This window comes from Cicer arietinum, chromosome 4 (assembly GCF_000331145.2).
Source record: "Cicer arietinum cultivar CDC Frontier isolate Library 1 chromosome 4, Cicar.CDCFrontier_v2.0, whole genome shotgun sequence".
NCBI lineage: Eukaryota > Viridiplantae > Streptophyta > Magnoliopsida > Fabales > Fabaceae > Cicer > Cicer arietinum.
Window position 1 is genome coordinate 12,862,250 of NC_021163.2, and position 22,130 is coordinate 12,884,379.

General features: G+C 27.2%; 3 protein-coding genes across 4 annotated transcripts; 1 reads left to right on the forward strand and 2 right to left on the reverse strand.

Annotated features, from left to right (window-relative positions):
- Nucleotides 1-922: 922 nt before the first annotated feature.
- Nucleotides 923-3,796, reverse strand: LOC101491552 (PTI1-like tyrosine-protein kinase At3g15890). The gene is made up of 4 exons (XM_004496581.4): nucleotides 3,601-3,796; nucleotides 3,131-3,287; nucleotides 2,688-2,950; nucleotides 923-1,783 (listed from the first exon to the last, which is right to left on the reverse strand). The coding sequence occupies exons 1-4, from the start codon at nucleotides 3,654-3,656 to the stop codon at nucleotides 1,156-1,158; spliced, it is 1,104 nt and encodes a 367-aa protein (XP_004496638.1). The 5' UTR covers nucleotides 3,657-3,796; the 3' UTR covers nucleotides 923-1,155.
- An 8,544-nt stretch (nucleotides 3,797-12,340) lies between these two features.
- Nucleotides 12,341-15,140, reverse strand: LOC101491860 (transcription factor bHLH36-like). Its single transcript, XM_012714680.3, has 4 exons — nucleotides 14,885-15,140; nucleotides 14,287-14,640; nucleotides 14,103-14,172; nucleotides 12,341-12,672 (listed from the first exon to the last, which is right to left on the reverse strand). The coding sequence occupies exons 1-3, from the start codon at nucleotides 15,032-15,034 to the stop codon at nucleotides 14,104-14,106; spliced, it is 573 nt and encodes a 190-aa protein (XP_012570134.1). The 5' UTR covers nucleotides 15,035-15,140; the 3' UTR covers nucleotides 12,341-12,672; nucleotide 14,103.
- Nucleotides 15,141-18,010: 2,870 nt separating this feature from the next.
- On the forward strand, nucleotides 18,011-19,281 carry LOC101492196 (transcription factor bHLH118-like). 2 transcript variants are annotated; one of them, XM_027333440.2, is made up of 3 exons: nucleotides 18,011-18,465; nucleotides 18,553-18,879; nucleotides 18,967-19,281. In XM_027333440.2, the coding sequence occupies exons 1-3, from the start codon at nucleotides 18,163-18,165 to the stop codon at nucleotides 18,973-18,975; spliced, it is 639 nt and encodes a 212-aa protein (XP_027189241.1). In that variant the 5' UTR covers nucleotides 18,011-18,162; the 3' UTR covers nucleotides 18,976-19,281. The 2 variants fall into 2 exon arrangements, with proteins under 2 accessions (XP_027189241.1, XP_004496640.1); XM_004496583.4 differs by having other exon boundaries at nucleotides 18,062-18,465; nucleotides 18,988-19,281.
- Nucleotides 19,282-22,130: the final 2,849 nt, after the last annotated feature.

Consider the following 22,130-nt stretch of genomic DNA (forward strand, 5'->3'; position numbering starts at 1 on the left):
GTTAATAGTATATATTTACTATTTTCCTAATACACAGACGACGAAGAAAATTAAAGGCTAAATATATCTACGGTCCTTTAACTTAATTTCAGATAACGTTTTAGTCTTTTATTTTTTTTCTTTCTGAGTTGGTCCTTTATTTTAATTTTAAGTGACAATTTGATATTTTATGTTTTAAAATGTCAACAATGTTATCTTTTTTTTTTTTTACAAAAATTCAAAAAAATTATCAAAATTTTCAACCAAAACCCATAAAATTCATTATCATCTTCAATAAAATGCAAATTGAATCAAATTCATAACTTAAATCTTGAAATAAACTCATATTTTCATTCTTTATTTGATGTTGTTGAAAATGAAAATATGAGTTTATTTGAATATTTGAGCTATGGATTTGATGAAATTTGCATTATATTGAAGATGATTATTAATTTGATGGGTTTTGGTTGAAAATTTTGATGATTTTTTTGAATTTTTGTAAAAAAAATGATAACATTATTGATATTTTAAAACATAAAAATATCAAATTGTCACTTAAAATTAAAATAAAAGACCAACTTAAGAAAAAAAAGATAAATAACTAAAACCTTAATTGAAATTAAGTTAAGGGACCACAAATGTAATTTAGCCTATTTTATATAGCCTATCCATACTGCTGTTGTGAAATATATTTTTAAAAATTTGAAATGATTAAAATTTTATTTATAATTTATCATAAATAGATTAAATAAATTTGTTTTGATTTCTATTGGAATCGATTTAAAAAAATATTAATTATAAAATATCATTGATGACTTTTACATCAAAAAGTAAAAGGAGAATAATATTTAAATAGTTACTAAAATATCATTTTATTTGTTCTGTGCAGAACACTTAAAATATTAGAATCGATCCTGATCTAAAATATCTCAAATGTATCCAGTAACAGAAAAAGTATAATATTTTTAAATAATGAATTATAACTTTGACATTCGGTAGATATCCATCTGTTTAGGGATGAGTCATGATCTATTACTCTCTCATATGGCCTTACAGACAAATACTAGAAGTTAAATTAAATTAAATATAGTAAATGTAATCAAGGCCAACAAGATAGTTGAAAATATAATACAATTCCATCTTATTTTTTTCTTAAACCCTTGGATGTATTTTAAATCATCTCATTTTGCGGCCATCATTATCACTTAGTATTTTAAGGTTGTTCGACTGCATTGTAACAAACTCTTCATAGTTTTCATCATTTTCTTCATTTCCCTTATTACTCAAATTAGGAATATCTTTTTTCCTCTTCAAAACACCATCTTTCAGCCATTCCACCACCTCTTCCATACTAGGCCTTTTATCAGGGCTACTATCTGTGCACCTCATAGCAATCATAATCACAGATTTCAATTGCTCTAAATCAAAATTCCCTTTCAATTTTGGATCAGCAATATGTTTGAAAACACCCTTTTGGACATATGGTGTGACCCATTGAACAATGTCCCTTTTTATTCCACCAGGTAGTTTTTCAATTGGTTTCTTTGCACTTATAATCTCCAAAAGCAATATCCCAAAACTATAAACATCACAACTCTCAGAAACTTTACCCCACATAGCATATTCTGGTGCCAAATATCCAAGTGTGCCTTTAACTCTTGTTGTAAGATGGCTTACACCTTCTGGTATTAGCTTTGCAAAACCAAAATCAGCAACTTTGGCTTCAAATTCTGTGTCTAATAGAACATTGCTTGCCTTTATGTCTCTATGAATTATGTGAGGATTTGCCTCATGGTGCAAATACCTTAATCAAATACAACATTCATCATAGACGGCAAATTCAAGTTCAGCTAGTTGAATAAACATACATTAATCTTTAAAATACAAGATAATACTCCAAATAGAATAATTGATCAAATAAGTTATGTTAAAATATCTAACAAGAAAGCATCAAATATAATGTCGGACCCCAATATCTGCTACTCTTAATTACCAGGTGTTCGGTCAACCCGTTCAATCCAATGACTCAATAACACGGTCAATATTAAAGTTTTTTTTATAACAAATTTTAATGAGTAATAGTATTAATATTTTTAGTATTTTTTAAGAGTGTAGATGAAATTTTCTACCTTCTTATCACTCATCTCTCTATCTTTCCATTAACTCACTAAGTTAATCTTATATTTTTCAATCAAATTTAAAATTGTTTGGAATAAACAATTTATGATCCCATAACAGTTCAAAAAAATTACGATTTTTTTTGTTATTATAGATTAAGATTTTTATATGAATTTACAAATTTTCAATTGTTCAAGTGTTATCCTTTAAATCGTAACGAAGAATTTATGGTAAATGTTAGAATTTTTATAAAATAAAATGACATTTAATTGTATTTATGTTTTTAAAATTTTTTTAAAAAAAATATGTCTTATGATTCAACCCGAATAAATTCACTCATCATTGAATTGAATTGGTTCGAATTTGATAGAAAAAATAAGAGTTTTTGACCTAACCCAAATCAATTAAAATTGGTTAGATCCCAAAACCCTTCCAACTCAACCCATGAATATCTCTATCTATCTTAAAGTGCAGTGAGCTACAATATATGCAGTTGACTATAGACTATTACATTAAGAAAGAAAGAAATAAGATTTCAATAGCTGACAATGAGATTGTAAAAGTAGAGAGGTGATGGAAGATATACTCACTCTAAGCCTTCAGCTGCTCCAATTGTAATGTTCATTCTTTTAGGCCAATCTAGTAGACAATCTGAGGCAAGTTGACCATGCAAATGAGTGAGCAAGCTGTGATTAGGCATGTAATCATACACAATTAACCTTTCTTCTCCTCCTGCATAGAATCCCCTCAACCCTAACAAGTTCTTATGCCTCACCCTTCCAAGTACTTCCACTTCAACTGCAAATTCCATCTCTGCTTTTGCAGTCATTGTCTTCAATCGCTTCACAGCAATCTACAAAAATATATATTACTTCTTCTGAAATAAAATATAAATATACATGTATTTGATCTAAATAAATCTATTTGTTAAAATTCTTTTTGATATTTCATTTTTGGAGAGATTGTCTCATAGCTTATAGTTTAATTATTATGATAAACAAATTAAATACTCAAAAGTTATGTATGTAATTGCCTCAACGCCTTTACTTGTCCGACCCCAATATACACTTCCAAATCCACCCTCTCCAATTTTGTTATCTTGATGAAAATTGTTTGTTGCACGAAGCAACTCCTTCAAGGTGTATCTTTCCCATGGATAGTCTCTAATATTTTTCTTGTCATCCACATTCCTACCAAAATAAAATATAAAACAAACAAAAAGATCAAATGTTAATTGATTAGATGATTTGTTTGGTGGCTAAGACGAGAGAGTTAGAAATTAAAGTGATAAAGTTATCGTCGATTCGATTTTATTCTCAACAAAATATTAACAATACAAGTTATTAACATTAAATACGTTGAAAAAAAAAATTCATTAGATGATTTTCTAACACCAAAAGGTAGAATAGATTGATAACATTATTGATGAAAACAAAAGATTGATGACAATTATTATGATCTAAAATTTGTCGGAAAAATGGATTGGTTTGTATGAATGCATACCTTCTATGTCTTTGCTCTTTTTCTTTAGAGAAACAACATAAACATTTCAATGACATATTTCTTTTGCAATAGAATCTCTAGGATGGTATTCGGAATCTAAATTCCCTATTGGAAAATAGATGAATAACTGTAAGAAGTTTTGGAGGTGAGTATAAGAGTTTGAAGAAGTGGAAAAAAAAGTTAGATTTTGAAAGAAAGAAGCAAAAAATATATCGACAAATGCAAATAAACAACAAAAATTAAGAAAATGCCTTACGGTCACGACAAAGGGCTGCCTTGAAAGTCAAGGACTCTTAAGGTTATTATAATAGTGGAGAAGCAAGCCAATTCAATGAGTATTATATTATTTATGCCTCAAATTGATGAGGGTATATACTAGTGTTTGCAAGCTTTTGTCAAGCAACATCTTCCATTGGAAATGTCACACATTTATACTATATATATTATTCCATTATGTTTAATTTATTCAATATATTGTATATGTAAGCTGGATAGGTAATTCAATGGATAGATTATTCTTTAGTTTGTAACAATTTAATCAATGGACAGTGACACAATAATTGGCAATTCATCTTTGTTTTCTGATAGAACAACATAAATTGACCATCGAGTTGTGAATATACAACCGAAACTTGGATGCCTAATGAAACCTCTTAAACGTTTGGCTTCTAATTAATTAGCTATGGCTAGCTCAAATATTATATATAGATATATATCATGTTCTATAAAAAAATAAATATATATAGGTATATCTTAGAGTTAAAAAAGAATCACCATGGGTAAATTATGCTTTTGGGGTCCAGTGAGGGCTTTTGGTCTAATTAACACAATTTATTTTTAAGATAATGGTTACTAAAAATTATTTTTAAATACTATTATTCAATAATGCAATCCAACATTGGTACCTTAATTGAGTTCATAGTGTAATTGAAGCAATCAACTCATCTTTTACTTCTATAGAAATACTCTTAAAAGGTCATATTAAATCTAAATATTTTATTACATATATATTTTTACAAATTAAAATATTAATATAAAATTCAAATTAAATTGAACTTTATATTTGTATAATAATAATTGAAAATTAATGTTAAATACATGATATGAATAATTAAAAAAATTATATAATTAATAAAATTAAAATTTTGTTATGTTTATGTCTAAAATTTCTCCCAAATATGTTCCATTAATTCTGCTCGAAGTTGATAAACTCGTTTTTTCACTGATACATGATCTCCGTTGTAGTTTTGTTACAATATTAGGATGAAAACTATTATGTATTTCAATTGTTGAGACGTAATTATCATTATTATTATAAGATTAACCAAAATCACCATTATGAGTGTTGTTCGTCTTCAACGATCATGTTATGCAATATGATGCATGCATATATTGTATGCACGAGGATTTTCATGTGTCAAACATGCACAACACACTAGACCAAGTTTATATAGGGCAAATTTAGATTTGAGTCCTCCAAATGCACGCTCCACATTATTTCTAGCCGATTCTTGTTGGACAAATACTTTTCTCACTCTCTCTATGGCATTGGAATTGTCTTAACAAATGCAACTCACTTGAGATAGATGTCATATGTTAGATAGTACCTTATATTATATGGAGTTCTATTAACTATATATTGCATTATGGGGATTTGTCTATCAAAACATTGTTAAACACCATGGATTGGTTTAGCAAGCTAATGTCATTGTTTGAATAAGAAATTTTATTAAAAAGTTAACTATTTACATTTTTCATCAATAAAAAAAACTCTATTAACATTTTTCATATTGAAAAAAAAGGTAACATTACAACTGTCTTTTTTCAATTCAATTTGCCCCAGAAAAGTTTGCTTCATGAAACAAGTGACAATTTCAACTGGCGAACTACAACAATCAAACCTGTAAAAAGCAATTGTGTTCTTTGAAAAACCGAGCAAAGGAACAAGCATTTGAGGTGGCCTAAAGTAATTTATTAACATATAAATTACAAAAGGTAGATGTAGAGATAGTAAATGAGGATGGAAGATTAGTGTTCGTTGTACAACATACAATCATGATTTACTAGATACTTTAATCGATCATTCATATTTGGGGCATTTAAACGAAGAAGAGAGAAAATTTGTCAATGACATGACAAAGGATAATCTTGCATCAAGATTCATTTTAAATGTTTTGAGAGAGAAATAAAGATAATCCCAAAATTCACAGCCAAATATATAAAGCAATGAGTACTTATCGATCATCGTTGAGAGGTTTGTACACAGAAATGCAACATTTGTTGAAGTTAATACATCAAGAAAATTGTGTACATTGGACAAGAAGACGAGAGTTCAGATGTTCTAAGAGATATATTTTGGACGCATCTTGATTGTATAAAGTTGTTAAACACGTTTCATTTTGTTTTGATATGTGATAGCACATACAAAACAAATAGATACCTGTTACCATTACTTGAAATTGTAGGTGTCACATCTACTAGTTTGACATTTTCGGTCGGATTTGCTTACTTGGAACAAGAGCGACAAGATAACTTCATTTGGGCATTTGAAAAGGTAAGACAATTGTCGTCCGGGAACATGCGGCCTAACCCACTTAATATGTCATGAGCTTCACAAAATGGAGCTACCAACTCTATGGACCTACGTACAGAAGATGATGGACCATGTGCAGTAGAAATAGGTGGACTCGGAGGTGAAACAACAATAGGTGGATGGAGGATTATAAGATGTGAAATATTTAAGTACCATACATAGTAGTCTTTAGTAACCTCTCCAAGAAAATTCGCTACAGGATATAGGCTCCGAAAGGCCTCTAAAGATGATTTTATAGTAGTATGACATTCCAAATCTATATTGTTCGGCACCCGAGGAAATGTCGCGTAAATTGTGTTGAATACGACCAAATTGTCGAAGACATCGCTCCGGCAGATATGAGACTGAGATTCCACGACATCAAAGGTATCTGGAGAACATTGAAATTGATACAAACTGATGATTAGCTCAATCATCATCATATGGTGTAAACACTACATTCTCGAGCAACAAAGCATCAAGTCTCCAATGATATGTCATAAATCCACCTTCAACAACATATTTTGTAGTCCACATACATGCTCTTGGAAGATGTGCAGGAACTGCTCCTCTATCCCTCCGTTTACAGATGTTAGGGAAGTGCTCGTAAATCCAGCACTGCATCATAAATAACACAACTTAATAAATAAATGAATAAATGACACAACTTCATATAAATCATATACATGTAATAGGGTCATGTAACCTCTCAATTATCGAGTGTTGTGGACAACTCCATCTCCCAAATTATCATAAAGGACAACTAATACCGCGATACCTCACGAATAGTCCCGACAATGATCTAAATCAATAAACAAACTAACTTATTTCGCCTCCACGTGTGTATGTGTTTTATTGGAAAAAATAGGGATGTCCACTAAATGCAACAAGTATGTTCTAGCCCCACACTCAAACTGGTTAGTTTGAATGAGACGCCTATATAAACTGGTTAGTTTCAAAAATTCTGAGACAAAATGCACTTCGAAAGTTTCAGTTTGTTATAAACTTTCAAAAATTTGTGCGATCTAGAAAAAATATCATTTTGAAATTTACATGTTGATAGAAACTTTCGAACATTTGGAAAAATATGATTTCGGAAGTTTCATATTTTCGAAGAGGGTCTTACTTTTGTGCTTCGAATGTTTCAAATGTTCGAAGGTTTGCAAATATGTGAATCGGACAATTGAAAGTTTCGAATGAAATAGGTGGAAAAAAAAAGAAATTTTTTTGGAGTTTTTATAGATAACAACATGGACAAAATGATATTTTCAATGGGATAGAAGGGTGGGAAGGTGGGAGGTGCACGATACAATTCTCACGATAAACTCATACTAATTAGCGCGCACATCCCATATTTGATTTCATTTTATTTTTATTTGCTTTGGGCTCACAAATACACACAAGACAAGAAAATGCGAGAACAATTAATTGGTTTGTTGTTAAGGCTTTAATTGAAGAATTTTTTTTTTTTTGCGCAACAATTCTTTTTTATGGAATGGAATCCCATTTAGACATTCGATCTCACGGTTATGTCTTTTTCTTTTGTTTTGTTTTAATAAATAAATGAGAAAAATGATATTTTTTAAAAAACTAAAATTTTAAAAAAATTCATCAATATCTTTCCTTTTGAAAACTATTTACTAAATTATTTTATTTTTTGACTTAGTTAGAAGTCACTATTAAAAATGTGAATTCCTTAATGAAACACAAATTTGCAATGACGACTTACTTAAATATTTGTGTTTTTTTTTAATTAAAAGAGTCGTCTTTTAGAAAAAGGACTTGTTACATCGTTTTTATTTTATTTTAAATATATATACATATATATATATATATATATATATATATATATATATATATATTTCATTAAAATTCATTCATAAAAAACAACACCAATTTTAAAAAAAGTGCGTAGATTAATTAAAGTTGTTCGTAATATTTGGACAATATTTTCGGGTATGACTAGTTAATTGTCATAGTCCCCATATTCTTGGCACTTATTCTCTAAAGTCCATTTTAATTATAATACGGGTATTATTTGAACGATAATTTTTAATTCTCTACATTTTAAGATTGTGATACATTGTTTCACCTTCTTATCCGAATCAATATCTTTCATTGGATATAGGTAAAAACTCTTCTTTATAGATATTGAATACATTAACAATCTTATACACGTGAGACATATGCACTAAATAGTTTTGATAATAGGTGGAAAATAAAAATTTGTATTTTTTATGAATGAATTTTAATGAATTATATATATATATATAACTTCTTTAATTAAAAAGCAAAAAGATAAAGAAAATAAATATTTAAGGAAGCCGTCATTGTAAATTTGGACTTCTTTAAAAAAGTCGCATTTGTAAATGACGATTTCTAATTAAATCAAAAAAAGGGATAGTTTGATTTATAATTTTCAAAATATAATATATTAGTATTGTTTTTTAAAAAAAATTGGTTTATTGAAAATGTCCGAGAAAAAAGATCATACACTAAATATAAATTAAAAAGGAATTTAATTTGATTTCATTGTTTCACTATATAATTGTAACTTCTATAATTAAATAATTATTCAATTGTTAATTGTGTTGGTTGTTAGTGCAAAAGTACTAATTACATTAATAGTGAAACTCATTTAGTCTTAAATAAATAAAGAGAGAAAAAAATATAACATCAATATATATTAGTTTTGTATTAATATCCAATATAAATGAAACATGTGAGGTATTTTTAAAAACAGTTATAAAATAAGTCTATATGACAAAATGATAGAATTCTCATATAGTACATTATAATATTATTATCCATATATAATCATTAAACTTATAAATAAATTAATATTCTCACCAATATTGTGTGCTTTGTTCTTATATCGCCAATTTCTTTTTAATAAATTTTACCTTCAAATTATGTGTGTATTAGATACCTTGTGAATAATGTAAATAGAAGTATGAGATACCTCACAAACTCACGGATACATATTTTACAAAGGATGATGTTAGACATCTTAAAATAGCATAATTATCTTTTTGTAAACCGGAGTTAGAAGTCATGTTTTTTACAGATAGTACTTGGCTATAGAGAAGAAACAATTTAAAATAGTTAGAACTAATTGCAATGGCATATATACAATCAAGACTTATTTTAAAAATCTCTTAGTGATGCTTTTATTGATATCCTAATATAACATATAAATATATTATAATAGTTGTGTTTATATATATTTGTAAGAGATGATTAATGGCTATTTCTTTACAAGTTTTCTTGTTTTGAAATGGCGAATAAAAAATCAAGCTAAACAGTAAACCATTATTCGGCCATCAAGGGTGATCTGTGGCGGCTGATCCGCACCCATCTTCTATTGGAGCCATTTAAAATAGAATATTCAGTCTATAAAAATAACATAAAAAATAGAATATTCTCAACAGTAAAAAGATAAATTTTGATATGGTCCATCGTGCCTTTCTTTTAGTAACAAACACTAGTATGTTAATATACAAGTTATATGTTTCCCGTCAAAGGAAATATATATATACTAGTTATATATGTTCCGGTCTTGTGGGTACGTACGAAGACAATTATTATTATTTTATCTAAAGTCTTTATTATTTCACTCTTTACATCTCATAATTCAAAACACGTGTAAGTGTATAAGGGATCCTGGCCCATAATTACAAGATAAATTCAAAATTAATATAATATTATACTTTTTTATGAGAATATAATATGATAAATGTAACAACCTTCTTCACAACGCAGATATATTTTTATTTAGAGATTTTTGTTGTTGTAAAATTAGAATACAAATACATCACATAATTAACCGATTCGAACTAAGTTGATACTTTAAATTAATCTCTAAATTCTAAAATTTTATTAAAAAAAAAATACAAAATATTTGGAGACTATACCAAAATTCAATAAAACAATTCTCAAAAGATACAAATTTTATCAAGAAAATCTTTAAGAATAAAATCACAACAAAGAAAAAAAGTGTGCAATAAATTCTTGCATCAACAAATTCTATATCTGTTATTTTTTTAATCATCTCAAGACAATTAAAATTTATTTTTAATAGATCAAATAACAAGTTATTATTTTTAAAAGTCATATTTATTAATTATGAATCATATTTAATCCATATTGTCGCTCATTATATTTAATCCATAAAAATTGTCGCTCATTCTTATAAATTATTTTAATAACAATTACAATTCTAGTAAGTTTAACATCTATTGCGATTGTAATTCTCAAATTCACAAACAAAACGATTCAAATAAGCAAAATTATCTCTTAATATACATCGACATGCAGTATGACCAATATATTCAAATACAGTATTATTACATTTAATTCAATACTTTTTGAAATGCTAAATCACCTCTTTAATGATAAGTGTTTTAGGATGATCAACTCTAATTTAACAGAAATTGAAAGTTTGAATTTCTTAAATTCAGTTAAAGGTTCGACATTTACAGGAAAAAGAAAGAAAATATTGTGTACATTTTCTTTTACGGGATAAAAAATTGTATACATATTTATAAAAAAAAAAGTAAAAAAATAAATAAAATAAAAAAAGGAAAAAAGAATTGGATATATATGACATGCTTTTCTAGTCTGGAAACATCACTTTGGGGACCACACTGGCAGTGAATTATTAATACCATTAATTCTCCTTGATTGTTTGGTAGAGTTTGAACCATATATAGTGGGGGGCTCCCTCAGGAATCAGGATCATCATCTTATAAAGCCAAGATTTTTTAATACAAGATCAAAAAATATACTTTATATAAAAGTAATAATAAACTAATTTATTACAGAAAAAATAGGTTAAATTACGTCTGTAGTCACTTAACTTAATTTCAGGTAATGTTTTAGTCTTTTTTTTTTTTTTCTTTTCGAGTTGGTCCTTTATTTTAATTTTAAGTGACAATTTGATATTTTATGTTTTAAAATTTCAATAATGTTATTATTTTTTATACAAAAATTCAAAAAAATCGTCAAAATTTTCAACCAAAATCTATAAAATTAATAATCATCTTCAATATAATGCAAATTTTATCAAATCCGTAACTCAAATATTCAAATACACTTATATTTTTATCTCCAACAACATCAAATAAAGAATGAAAATATGAGTTTACTTCAAGATTTAAGTTATGAATTTGATTAAATTTGTACTTTATTGAAGATGATAATGAATTTTATGGATTTTGTTTGAAAAATTTGATAATTTTTTTGAATTTTTGTAAAAGAAAGAACAACATTGTTGACATTTGAAAACATAAAATATCAAATTGTCACTTAAAATTAAAATAAAGGACCAACTCGAGAAAAAAAAATATATAAAAGACTAAAACATTACTTGAAATTAAGTTAAAAGATCGCAGATGTAATTTAGCTGAAAAAATATAAATGGGATTTTTTTTATGGTCTTACATTATTAATCACTATAATCCTATCATAATGGTATATGATTGTGCTGATCCGTGTGTTTGCTATTATGCCATAAGTTTTGTGGAAGCAACATACGTGTCACATAAAAATACTATGATCTTGATCTCATTTTGGTGTTTAAAAAAAAAAATACATGTGTTGCATGCATTGATTTGTTCCCCTGTTTAAAAAAAAAAAAAAAACAAACAAACGTTATAGGGTCATGTGATATGGTTCCAATTATATGTGGGTGTTTGTGATTTGGATTTATTCCTAGAATGAGTCTGTATATAGAATTGGTGAAGAATAAATAAATTATCCACCTAAAACTAATTGTAGTTGATTAACTTTTATATTTATCTTTTGACTAACTTTTACATCTAATATCCTCTTGTAAAGTGAATGTGTTTATTCACTTCTAATTTGAAAAATGTTAGAGAAAAAAACATCTGTTAAAAATAATTTAAAATGGAAAAATGCATCAATTGAAAAGACTATAAAACATTGAAATTCATTGATTAAAAGAATACGAAATAATTGAAATACATTAACTAAAACATAAATTTTTTGTATTTAACCATCTATTACTTTATGAATAGAAGCTAAAACGTGTTCCTTTTTCAAAAGAAGAATATCACCAATGTTTTTAATAAAATGTTTTTTTTTTTTTGCTTGAGACAAGAAAAGTTATAATGCAAACTTGTTTTTTTTTACTTTGATTTATTTAGGATATTTGTCTGTTATCTTTGTTGTTCTTCTCCTAACTTCTTCTGCTACGACAGTTTTTTATTTTTTTAGAAGTGGTAGGCTACAATTTACCGAGAGAAAATAATAGTTCTTTCAATTATCATGAATATTTATGGTATGTTAACAATTGGTTACATTAAATTGTTGAAAGCTAGATCTCCTTGTATATGCTATCTTCTTCGATCTTTGTATATGATATCTTCTTCGATCTTTCAATGATTAGAACGTCCAAGCTCCAAAGAAATCATCAACACCCTATTGAAGATGTTATACTTTTCCACAATCTCTTTCTTAATCCATTGAGACGATTTTTCCTAATTATGAACAATATTACGAGAGTTTACGCAAAAAACCACAACGAACGAAGAATAAGTTATATGCCATGCATATTTTTAGGAAACAATTCCTACAAGTTATATGCCATACATATTTAATTTTAAGAAACCATTCCAATTTATGTGTTTAGTACTAATAGATTCCAAATTTTATATCACATTAATTAACTAATTTTATTTGTTTACTAACTAACTCAAACTATATTATATATTGTCATTGCTTAGGAGTTTAATTGTTATATATTGTTATTGTTAAAAGTTTTATACTTTCTACAATTATTCATAGAGATAATTTTAAAAGTAGTTTTGATAAAGTTAATTATCTTTAATAATTTAACGATTGTGATTAATTGACTATATAAAAACTTTCAACTTTATAAATTTAATACTCATATTTTTTTTCAAGTACATAAGTGTCCTCATGCAAAATTTTCAATATTTTCTTTTAAATATTGATATCTTTTTCCAATATTATTTTCTTTTCAAGGGTTCATTTTGAACCATTTCCAAATTAAAATTTTCATATTAGATAGACCAATTATTTATTTATATATATAGTTAATTAGTTGATGACTCGAGATATATATATATATATACTTTCAGATTCAAATATAAATTAACAAAACTAACTACTTATATATACATCGATTAAGAATATTAATTAATTTAATTTGTGTAACTTTAACCAAAAAACAATTATATTTACTAAACTACGTACCCTTAATCATTCTTTGTTTTCTTTTATAAGATTTTGTTTTATGAGAATATTAGTTGAATGATTGATATTTGATCAAATTCAAATTTGCTTCGTTGTTATTTATACTAGAGTCTGAAAGTATATTTAAAGGCTAATTCTAAGGTACAATATATTGTGTACAATGCACAATATTTTTCCATCACAAACAATCCCACCATGTTTTATTCTACACTCTCCCCACCAAATCTTCTCCGATCTTTCCCTCCTTCACTCTCACCTTAACACCCAGCTTGCACTTCAATTTTGTCAGTATCAACCATTTATTTACAATTTTGTCGGTATCAACCATTTATTTAGTTCAAGTGTAAGTAATTAAGTTTCATATCAACTAAAATAAGAGAAAAGTAGTGTCAAAATCTATTTGTAGTCTAAGATCATTTGACCCCATTGTTACTCATACGCCTTCGGCCTCCTCAATCTCAACATCATGTTAAGCCAAGAAATAAGAAAATAGAAACAATTACATTCAAACCAACCAAAAAGAGTAGAAATTGAGAATCATATCATAAATGTCACACATTAAGTTGAGTAAGAAAAAGTTTGGCATGAAAAGCACTAAGAAGTTAATTAGTACAAGTAAATTAACAAACGGAAGCTGAGAATAATGATGATATAACTGTAATAGGTCCTCAACACACATATGATTGATTACCTTACAATAAGATTGCATAATCCAGTTTGTTTTGTAGCCGAGCAAGATCAAGACGTGTCATGTCCTCCACCTATTCAACAATATATAATTGGTATTACAAATGGTCATTATATATAAACTTGTGCATTTCCTTAAATAAAATTGTTTAAAAACGTATATATAGAAATTAAAATTAAGTATGTACCTCAGACTTAATAGTATGAAATGTCTTCCCATTTACTTGATTGGTAACACAATTAACAACATCACATCCTTCTTCAACTATTATTTCCATTAAATCTGATAAAGGGGATGAACTACTACAATCATGGAATCCACTACATATAACAATTTCCACCCCATCTCGAATCACATTCATTTTCACACACTTCACTACACTTGAATTACGAATATCTCCTGATAATTCATTTCCACTTTCAACCATACTTGATTTCATTTTCAGCTTGTCTCTCTTTATTTCCAGTCTATTAATTTTCTTCTTCAAATCTTCGATATAATTTGCAGCCTCATTTATGTGATCTGATACTGAACGCTTTCCCTGTAAAACCCCAAATTGACCATACTTTTCATTAGAAAATTTATATAATTACATTACTTTTTTTCTTTAACCCTCCGATTTCTAGAGAGAAAAAAAATCTTAATAATTTAAAGTTCGACCTAGAGATGAGTTCGATCAAGAATTGTTTAAGTAGGATGCGACTCAAATTATCCCGAACAATTTAATTATATGAAATTAATATTTAATTAATGAAAAATAAAATAAAATAAAATAAAATAAAGACCTTGATGAGGTGAGAAGGGAGTGAAGAACGAAGTGATGAACATAAAATAGACATTTCCATCCTCCTTTGTTTTTCAACTTCCCTACGAATGATCTTTTTCTCATCATTGCCTGAAGGAGCCAATATTATATGCTGATTCTCTTTGGCCATTTTCCTGGCAAGATTACTCCCCTTAAATGATTCTTAATTTCCCCAAATCAGATCTTCTTCTATAGTTGATTTTCTTGTTCGATTACATCATATATAAGTGGAAAAAAATAAACAATATAACCCTAGGATTCGGAGATAAAGTTCTTTATATATATTTTATTTTATTTTATTGAATTATTACACTTTTAGTTCCTTTTGTTTAGACTAAATGTGATTCCAATGTTTCGAGTTAAATCAAGTACTGTGCTCTAAAATATTAAGAAAAATATAGTCATATTCAATTTTCTTTTACTAAAACTTATGTTATCTTTTTTCATCAAAATATTGTGGGGTTTAAGGTAAATAGAAAGAGAAATTTTGGGATATTTTAATTTTATGGATTTTTAGGATTTTGATTGATCATAAGCTTCTGCTTAAAGTTGTTTAGTCTGTATTTTTTTTTTCTCCTTTTTAAAGAATCCGTTAGCTATCATTTTTCATACTAAATTTACTTTATATAGGGTGAGTATATTAACTATTGTTTTTGGACTGATGTGTAGTCAAATTATATTGAAATGGTAGTTATTTTTAATATAATAATTATTAGAAGAGATTAAAATATTTAGTTTGCGGTAGTTATTAGAATTACTAGAAAAGGTAAAAATACATCTTTTTTCAATATTAAGCAACTTTGTCTATTTTTATATTGTCTCTTTGCTCTTTGTCTTTTTTTCTTATTCAATTAACAATAGTGTGAGAACATTCACAAACTATATTAAACTAAATGGGAAATAAAGTGTATCGATTGCGAGTTGAGTGGATTAAGTGTGAGGAATATATGGTTGTTTAATTATGTTCTACTAGAGAAATGGTGTTGGAGGTCAATGATGTATATGAGGATTTGTGGTTTAATGTTCTTTCACAACATTACGAATGGGATGGAAATGTTGTCGTGTGAATTGGATTATTAGTAATTTGGCTTGGTGATGATTGCGACACACTTTTTTGAAAGGATTAATATTAATGAGTAAATTATGAGGAAATATTGTGTGAGGAGGAATCTCTTTCAATGGAAATATAATTTACTAGGTATCATAATGGAGTAGATTGAGGGTAAGTTTTGCGTCACCCATCTCATCACAACATTGTGAAAGTAATTTTAGAAGGTAAATAACAAAAATTTAAGCAAACTCAAACAAATGATGTACATGTAAATAGCTTTGTTGAAAGATAAATGATTAATTGATAATGAAGTAAGGGATTAAAGAACTAAATGTTTACAAGTAACGTTCGTAGTAGTAACTTTTATTGAACTCCGGTGTTTATTCACCATGGGCCAACACAGTTGTATGATATTATGCTCGAAAGTGTTTTTGTGGTTTGCATAGCAATGGTAAACTGTGACAAAAAAAATACAATTATTTGGTTCGTTTACATATGATATATTTGAAAGCTCACAATAATGTCATTTTTCAGAATAAACAATTACAAGAAAATCAGTTGCTTGATTATGTTAAGTTGATATTGTGGTGGTTGAAAAGCAAGTATATATAAAGATTTTTAATATCAATTAAATTAATGGTAAGCATATATTTTACGAGTTTTCAAACTGTGTTGAGTGTGCACCGTGGACCAGCATGCTTGTCGGCTACCGGTGATCTTGTTGACCCGCGGATGTATCAGTTATTATCAAACCTTAAAAGGGGCATAAACATTCACCAGTTCAAAGAGAAATATGTTATTAGACATATTCATAATAATCTTTTAAATTTTTAGATAAGTAATATTGTTTGAATAAATGTAGATACAAGATTTAAGGGTGAATTTTATGTTGGTAAAAAAATAAGGGTAAATATTTGAAAATATATGCAAAGAAATAAAAAACTGAGAGAATCTATTCTATAGTGTTCAGTTGTATATGGAATTTGTGGGTGTTGAGGAACAAAATTTATTTAATAGTGGGAATTGTGTGATTGTCATGAAATTGTGGCTAATGATAATGGTCTTGGTTCATGGCTAGAGCCTAGGGGTAGTAGGAAGTACTATCGCAAGATACTCTGGTGTTCCAATTATCTCTTTAGAATGTTTCTTTTTTACGGTAAATAAAAGAAAAGTCAACGATAAACAATAAGAAGAGACATAAACACAGACAAACCTAAAGAGGAATACATGATAAGAGAACACTACAAAATAAATGAAATATAGGAGAGGTTGCGCCTGTCACTCATATAATGTACAAGAAGACACCAACTCTATGCATTATTTTCCAACATCTAGATCACCAACAAAATTGAAAGCCAAATCAAGACCAAGGGGCAACCCCCAAAGGGATAAAAATCGTGAGAACAACATGTACACGAAAGCAAGTCAAAGTTCTAACACTTCAAAAAGTTTTGCTGTCATGTATTTACTTAAAATTTGGAGACCTTAGATATATAAATTATATTCTTTTATGACCAACATGTAATTTATTCATTATCAACATAGAATTAATAGTTTATACTTGTATCTTAACAATCTCATCTCATTAAGGAATTAATTATATATAATTAGATCGATAATTGTGATACTAATATATAAGGATAATTCATATATGTTTGATCATTAATTAAGATATTAGAGGAATAAATTGATATGCAATTTAATCGCAATACTTTAAAAAAAAAATCGAATACCACTTTAAATTATTATTGTTTTTAAGAGATTTATATGAAACTCTAAAAAAAATCTAACAGTGGATCTTTTCTCTTTTTGATAAATAATAAGATTGACTTTTAAATTGATGAGATATTAGACAACTATTATTTTCGATTAGTTTGAAAATTCATTTAAACTTCAAATTTGTTAGTTTGCAAACTTAAAGATTATATAGTTTATTTAAATGGTATAACATCGCGCAAACTCTTAGAATACTAGTTTTGGTATTTGAATGAAAATGCAAACATCCAACCCTAGTATTATAAGTATATATTGGTATCACTTTCACTTTGAAGAATGGAGATTTTTATATATTATTTAGAGGAATCTTTGATTTTGCGAATAATTAAGGCCCCTCACGGCTCATCACCCCTTTGACATATCTTACCTCAAAACCAACAACATAACATTCTTTAGCCAATAATTTGGAAAGTCTTTGAAACTGACCAAACATGTTTCCTTTACAACCAAGCAATGAACTGTCGATCCCGTTATCTAATACTATCCACCACCAACAAAATCACAAAATCTCCCAAGATCTCATTCCTCATGATTATGATTCTCTTCTTCTTGATTTTTCTCATAAAAAGTTATCTACTACAACCCTTCCACCAAGGAAATTATCTCATACAAATAATCTCATTAATTCTAACAAAGAGAAGATGGTTCATAGACAAATTGAGAAACAAAGGAGACAAGAAATGGCCACTCTTCATGCTTCTCTTAGATCCCTTCTCCCTCTTCAATTCATCAAGGTCAAATATTATTATATTTATTTTAATTTCCTCATTATATTTTTCTAGGTTTTTTTTCTTATAATAAATTAGGGTTACTACTTTCAGGGAAAACGTTCTTTATCTGATCAAATGAATGAAGCTGTGAATTACATAAATCACTTAAAGAAGAATATAAAAGAACTTGGTGATAAAAGGGATGAAATGAAAAAGATCTCTAATATTCCAAATTTCAAAAGAAGCTATGCATCTTGTAATTTCACTATACACAAGAATAATGGAAGTGTTGGAATTGAAATTACTAGTAGTGGATTTAGGGAAGAAGGGGTCCCACTTTATAAATTGATGGAACAATTTCTGAAAGAGGGATTTGAAGTTGTTAGTTGTTTTTCAATTCAAGTCAATGGAAGATTACTCCACAGTTTGCAGTGTGAGGTACTAATTACAGATTATGTATTATATTATTTACATTTTTTTTAATTGTTTAAAACTTACTCTAATTGATTATTTTTAATTTTTGAGATTAATTGATATGATTCACAGGCTAACAATTCTGACAGTGTAGATCTATCTGAGCTAAGAAGGAAATTTTCAAATATGAATCCATCATTTAGTTGTTCTGATTAATTAATGATATATTTATATTTTCCAATATTATGAGTTTGCTTGTATTGTGTGAAATGTAAAAATATTGAATCCCTCTGAAGTCTGATCTGTCTTTGGTTTAGAACCTTCTGCATCTGTCTTTAGCTTTTGAAATTTATAGATGAGCATTTTTATTTATTTATTTCTCAAAATTGCGAAGTTTAGCATGAGAAATCTGTTATTGGTTTTATATGTGGAGATTGTTTTAGATAATTTTTGCTTGTAATTTTTTTTTCTTTTCTGTTTTTTAGTTCTTCATTATTTTTTGTTGGATATATTGAAATTTTGCCAAACACGTTATAAGTGCATGTATACGGTTTCAGAATTACAGTGACACACATAATTAACCTGAGGGTGAAACTACAATGTTAAGTAGTGAAATTTCATAAACTAACAACTATCCCAAATTACATAAATACACTATTCTGTAAAAAAAAATACATATCTTGTGTTAAAACTTAAATGAGAATTCACAGGGAAAAAAAGAAAACTTAAATGAGAATGTATCTGAACTTTAACTACTTCCTTAACAAAAAAACAAAATAACAATGTATTAAGTCTAAATTTTAAGTAAATTAAATATATTTTTAACATTCTTTATTTTATATTTAATTTGGAGGGGTATGTACCTTAAAGACTATAGCTAGCTAGCTAGCCTAGCTCTAATTAACTTAATGCTATATATAGGAATGAATTGTATCACCAAAAGCTTCAACTCTATATTAGTTAGTTGAAATGGTTTTTTGTCAAACAAACATTAGATTGCCTAATATGAGCTGCTCCTCTCAAAATATTACAATTTTTATGTTTGGTCTCTCAAATTATTTTGCATTATATATTGGTCCTCATTTTAGAAAAGGAATCAACTTTATTATGTAACTATTTACTTACTTTGTTAGTAAGAGAGAGCTAAGGTAAAAGTTACTTAATATATTGTTAATTAGTTAGAGAGGTTGGATGAATAAAAGTAATTTTTAGATTAACGTTAAGTTACAGAAGACAGAAATAAAATTACACAATTTTAGAAATGTATGATAGAAATGAGAAAGAAACAGAAAGTTATGTCATCTTCATTGCATACAGAATGGTGAATTTGACATAACCTATATACCAAATGCCTCTTGCATGTGCAATTGTGCATGTATCCGCTCAAGCTTGAATACAAGCTACTTATGTATACCCGAAAGTATTTATTTTTTCTTTTAATTTAAAATGTCCTAGTATTAATATAATTTGTCGATTATGTAACGAATGAATTTACATTAATGATACATATATATAAGGATCCATTTTTTACACGTGTTAATCACGAGAAAATTTTTTTTACATATTAATTCAAATCACGAAGAAAATATAGTTGTTTTAACTACATAAGTAATTATAATTTTAAATAAACTTAAATTAATTATTTATATATTTAATTGAATTAACTATATTTTTATACGTGATTAATTAAGTATTGCAAATACAAAAAAAAGTTGGTTTCCATATATATCACTATCTTTTCATCGTTTCTAATTGTTATCTTTGTCAAAGATTTCGATTTGTGTAAAAAAAGTCATTCTTTTTCAAAATTCATTTTAAAAATCAATGCACAAATCAAAATTCTAAAAAATTAAACGGTATAGTTTAAATGGTTAATCAGCTTTATTGAAATGTGAAATATTCTGCAAAAGAGTTTGAATGATAATTTAAATCATTTTTAATCAGATTTTATTTATTTTTCGATCAAACTCTAAATTATCAAGATCATTTTCTCCGAAAATCTAACGATTAAAATAAAAAACAATATTTGAAAACTAGTCAAATTAATTAAAAAATCACAATATTTATTATTAATTTAATAATTAAACTCATTTTTTATTTAATTAATTAACAAACAGATGAAAATTTCAAAAAAAACAATAAACCTTTGGGAGTTCATCAGGTTGAGAGACCTCCAATTGATTGTGCAAACTTACTGATGCAAGATGTAATGGGACTTGAGTTTATGCTGCTTCTACTTGCTAGTTTGTTTTTGGGGTTCTTGCCGTCCTTAGCATAAAAAAATTAAAATAATAATAATTAATACCTCCAAAACTAAACTTTTGGAGAGTCTCCGAAAGTATTAGGATATATCCCCTGAAATATTTCATATGAAAAGACGTATTATAATGAAAAATGTGATAATTAAATATGAAAAGTATAATACTATATAAATATGATTATGATTAAAAGTAATTTAAGTGTTATATTATATAATTTTTTGTTTAATCTTAATATTTTATAATTTGATGAACGACTAAGATTTATATATCTTATATACCATTATAAAATATTATTTTATTTTATATGCTCCCATATCTCCACATGACTATATAAGCAAGTAGTGTTTTTTTGTTGTTGAAGAAATACAAGCAAATGCTTTATATGCACTTGTAGATGAAATTGTAAGTAATTGCAAAACAAGGGAGAGTAGCTCCATTCTTGTTTCATAAATTTTATCATTTTGTACAATCTCTCTGTTGTAAATGAATCAAGTAAGTTTTATTAAATAAAGTTTGAGAATTGGCTTTTGTACTCCCCATTTAAACTTATACTCCCTCAATTTGTTAAAAATCCAATTTTATCCTTAAAAAATTCATTTACGTGAGCAGTTAAAATAAATTACTCTAAAATCTAGACCTTGCTGAAATTTCCGGTAAGTCAACTTTTGCATCAAAATTTCCGGTAGTTATAATTGTTACCGGAAATTTGGAAAATGAAATTTCCGGTAGTTGTAATTTCAATACCGGAAATTTCAAATTTCCGAAAGCTACCGGAAATTTCAAAATATTTGAAAAATCCGGTAGTCATTTTTTGTTCACCGGAAATTTGGTTTTTTGAAATTTCCGGTAGTTAATCCGGAAATTTCAAAAATCCGGTACTTAATTTTTTTTTTTTGAACTACCGAAAATTTCATTCCTTTTGAAATTTCCGGTAAAAACTTTTTTTTCTGAAAACTTACTTTTCCGGATTTTTCAATGTGGAGGTAAAGTGTTTCAATTTTTTCTTATTTTGAC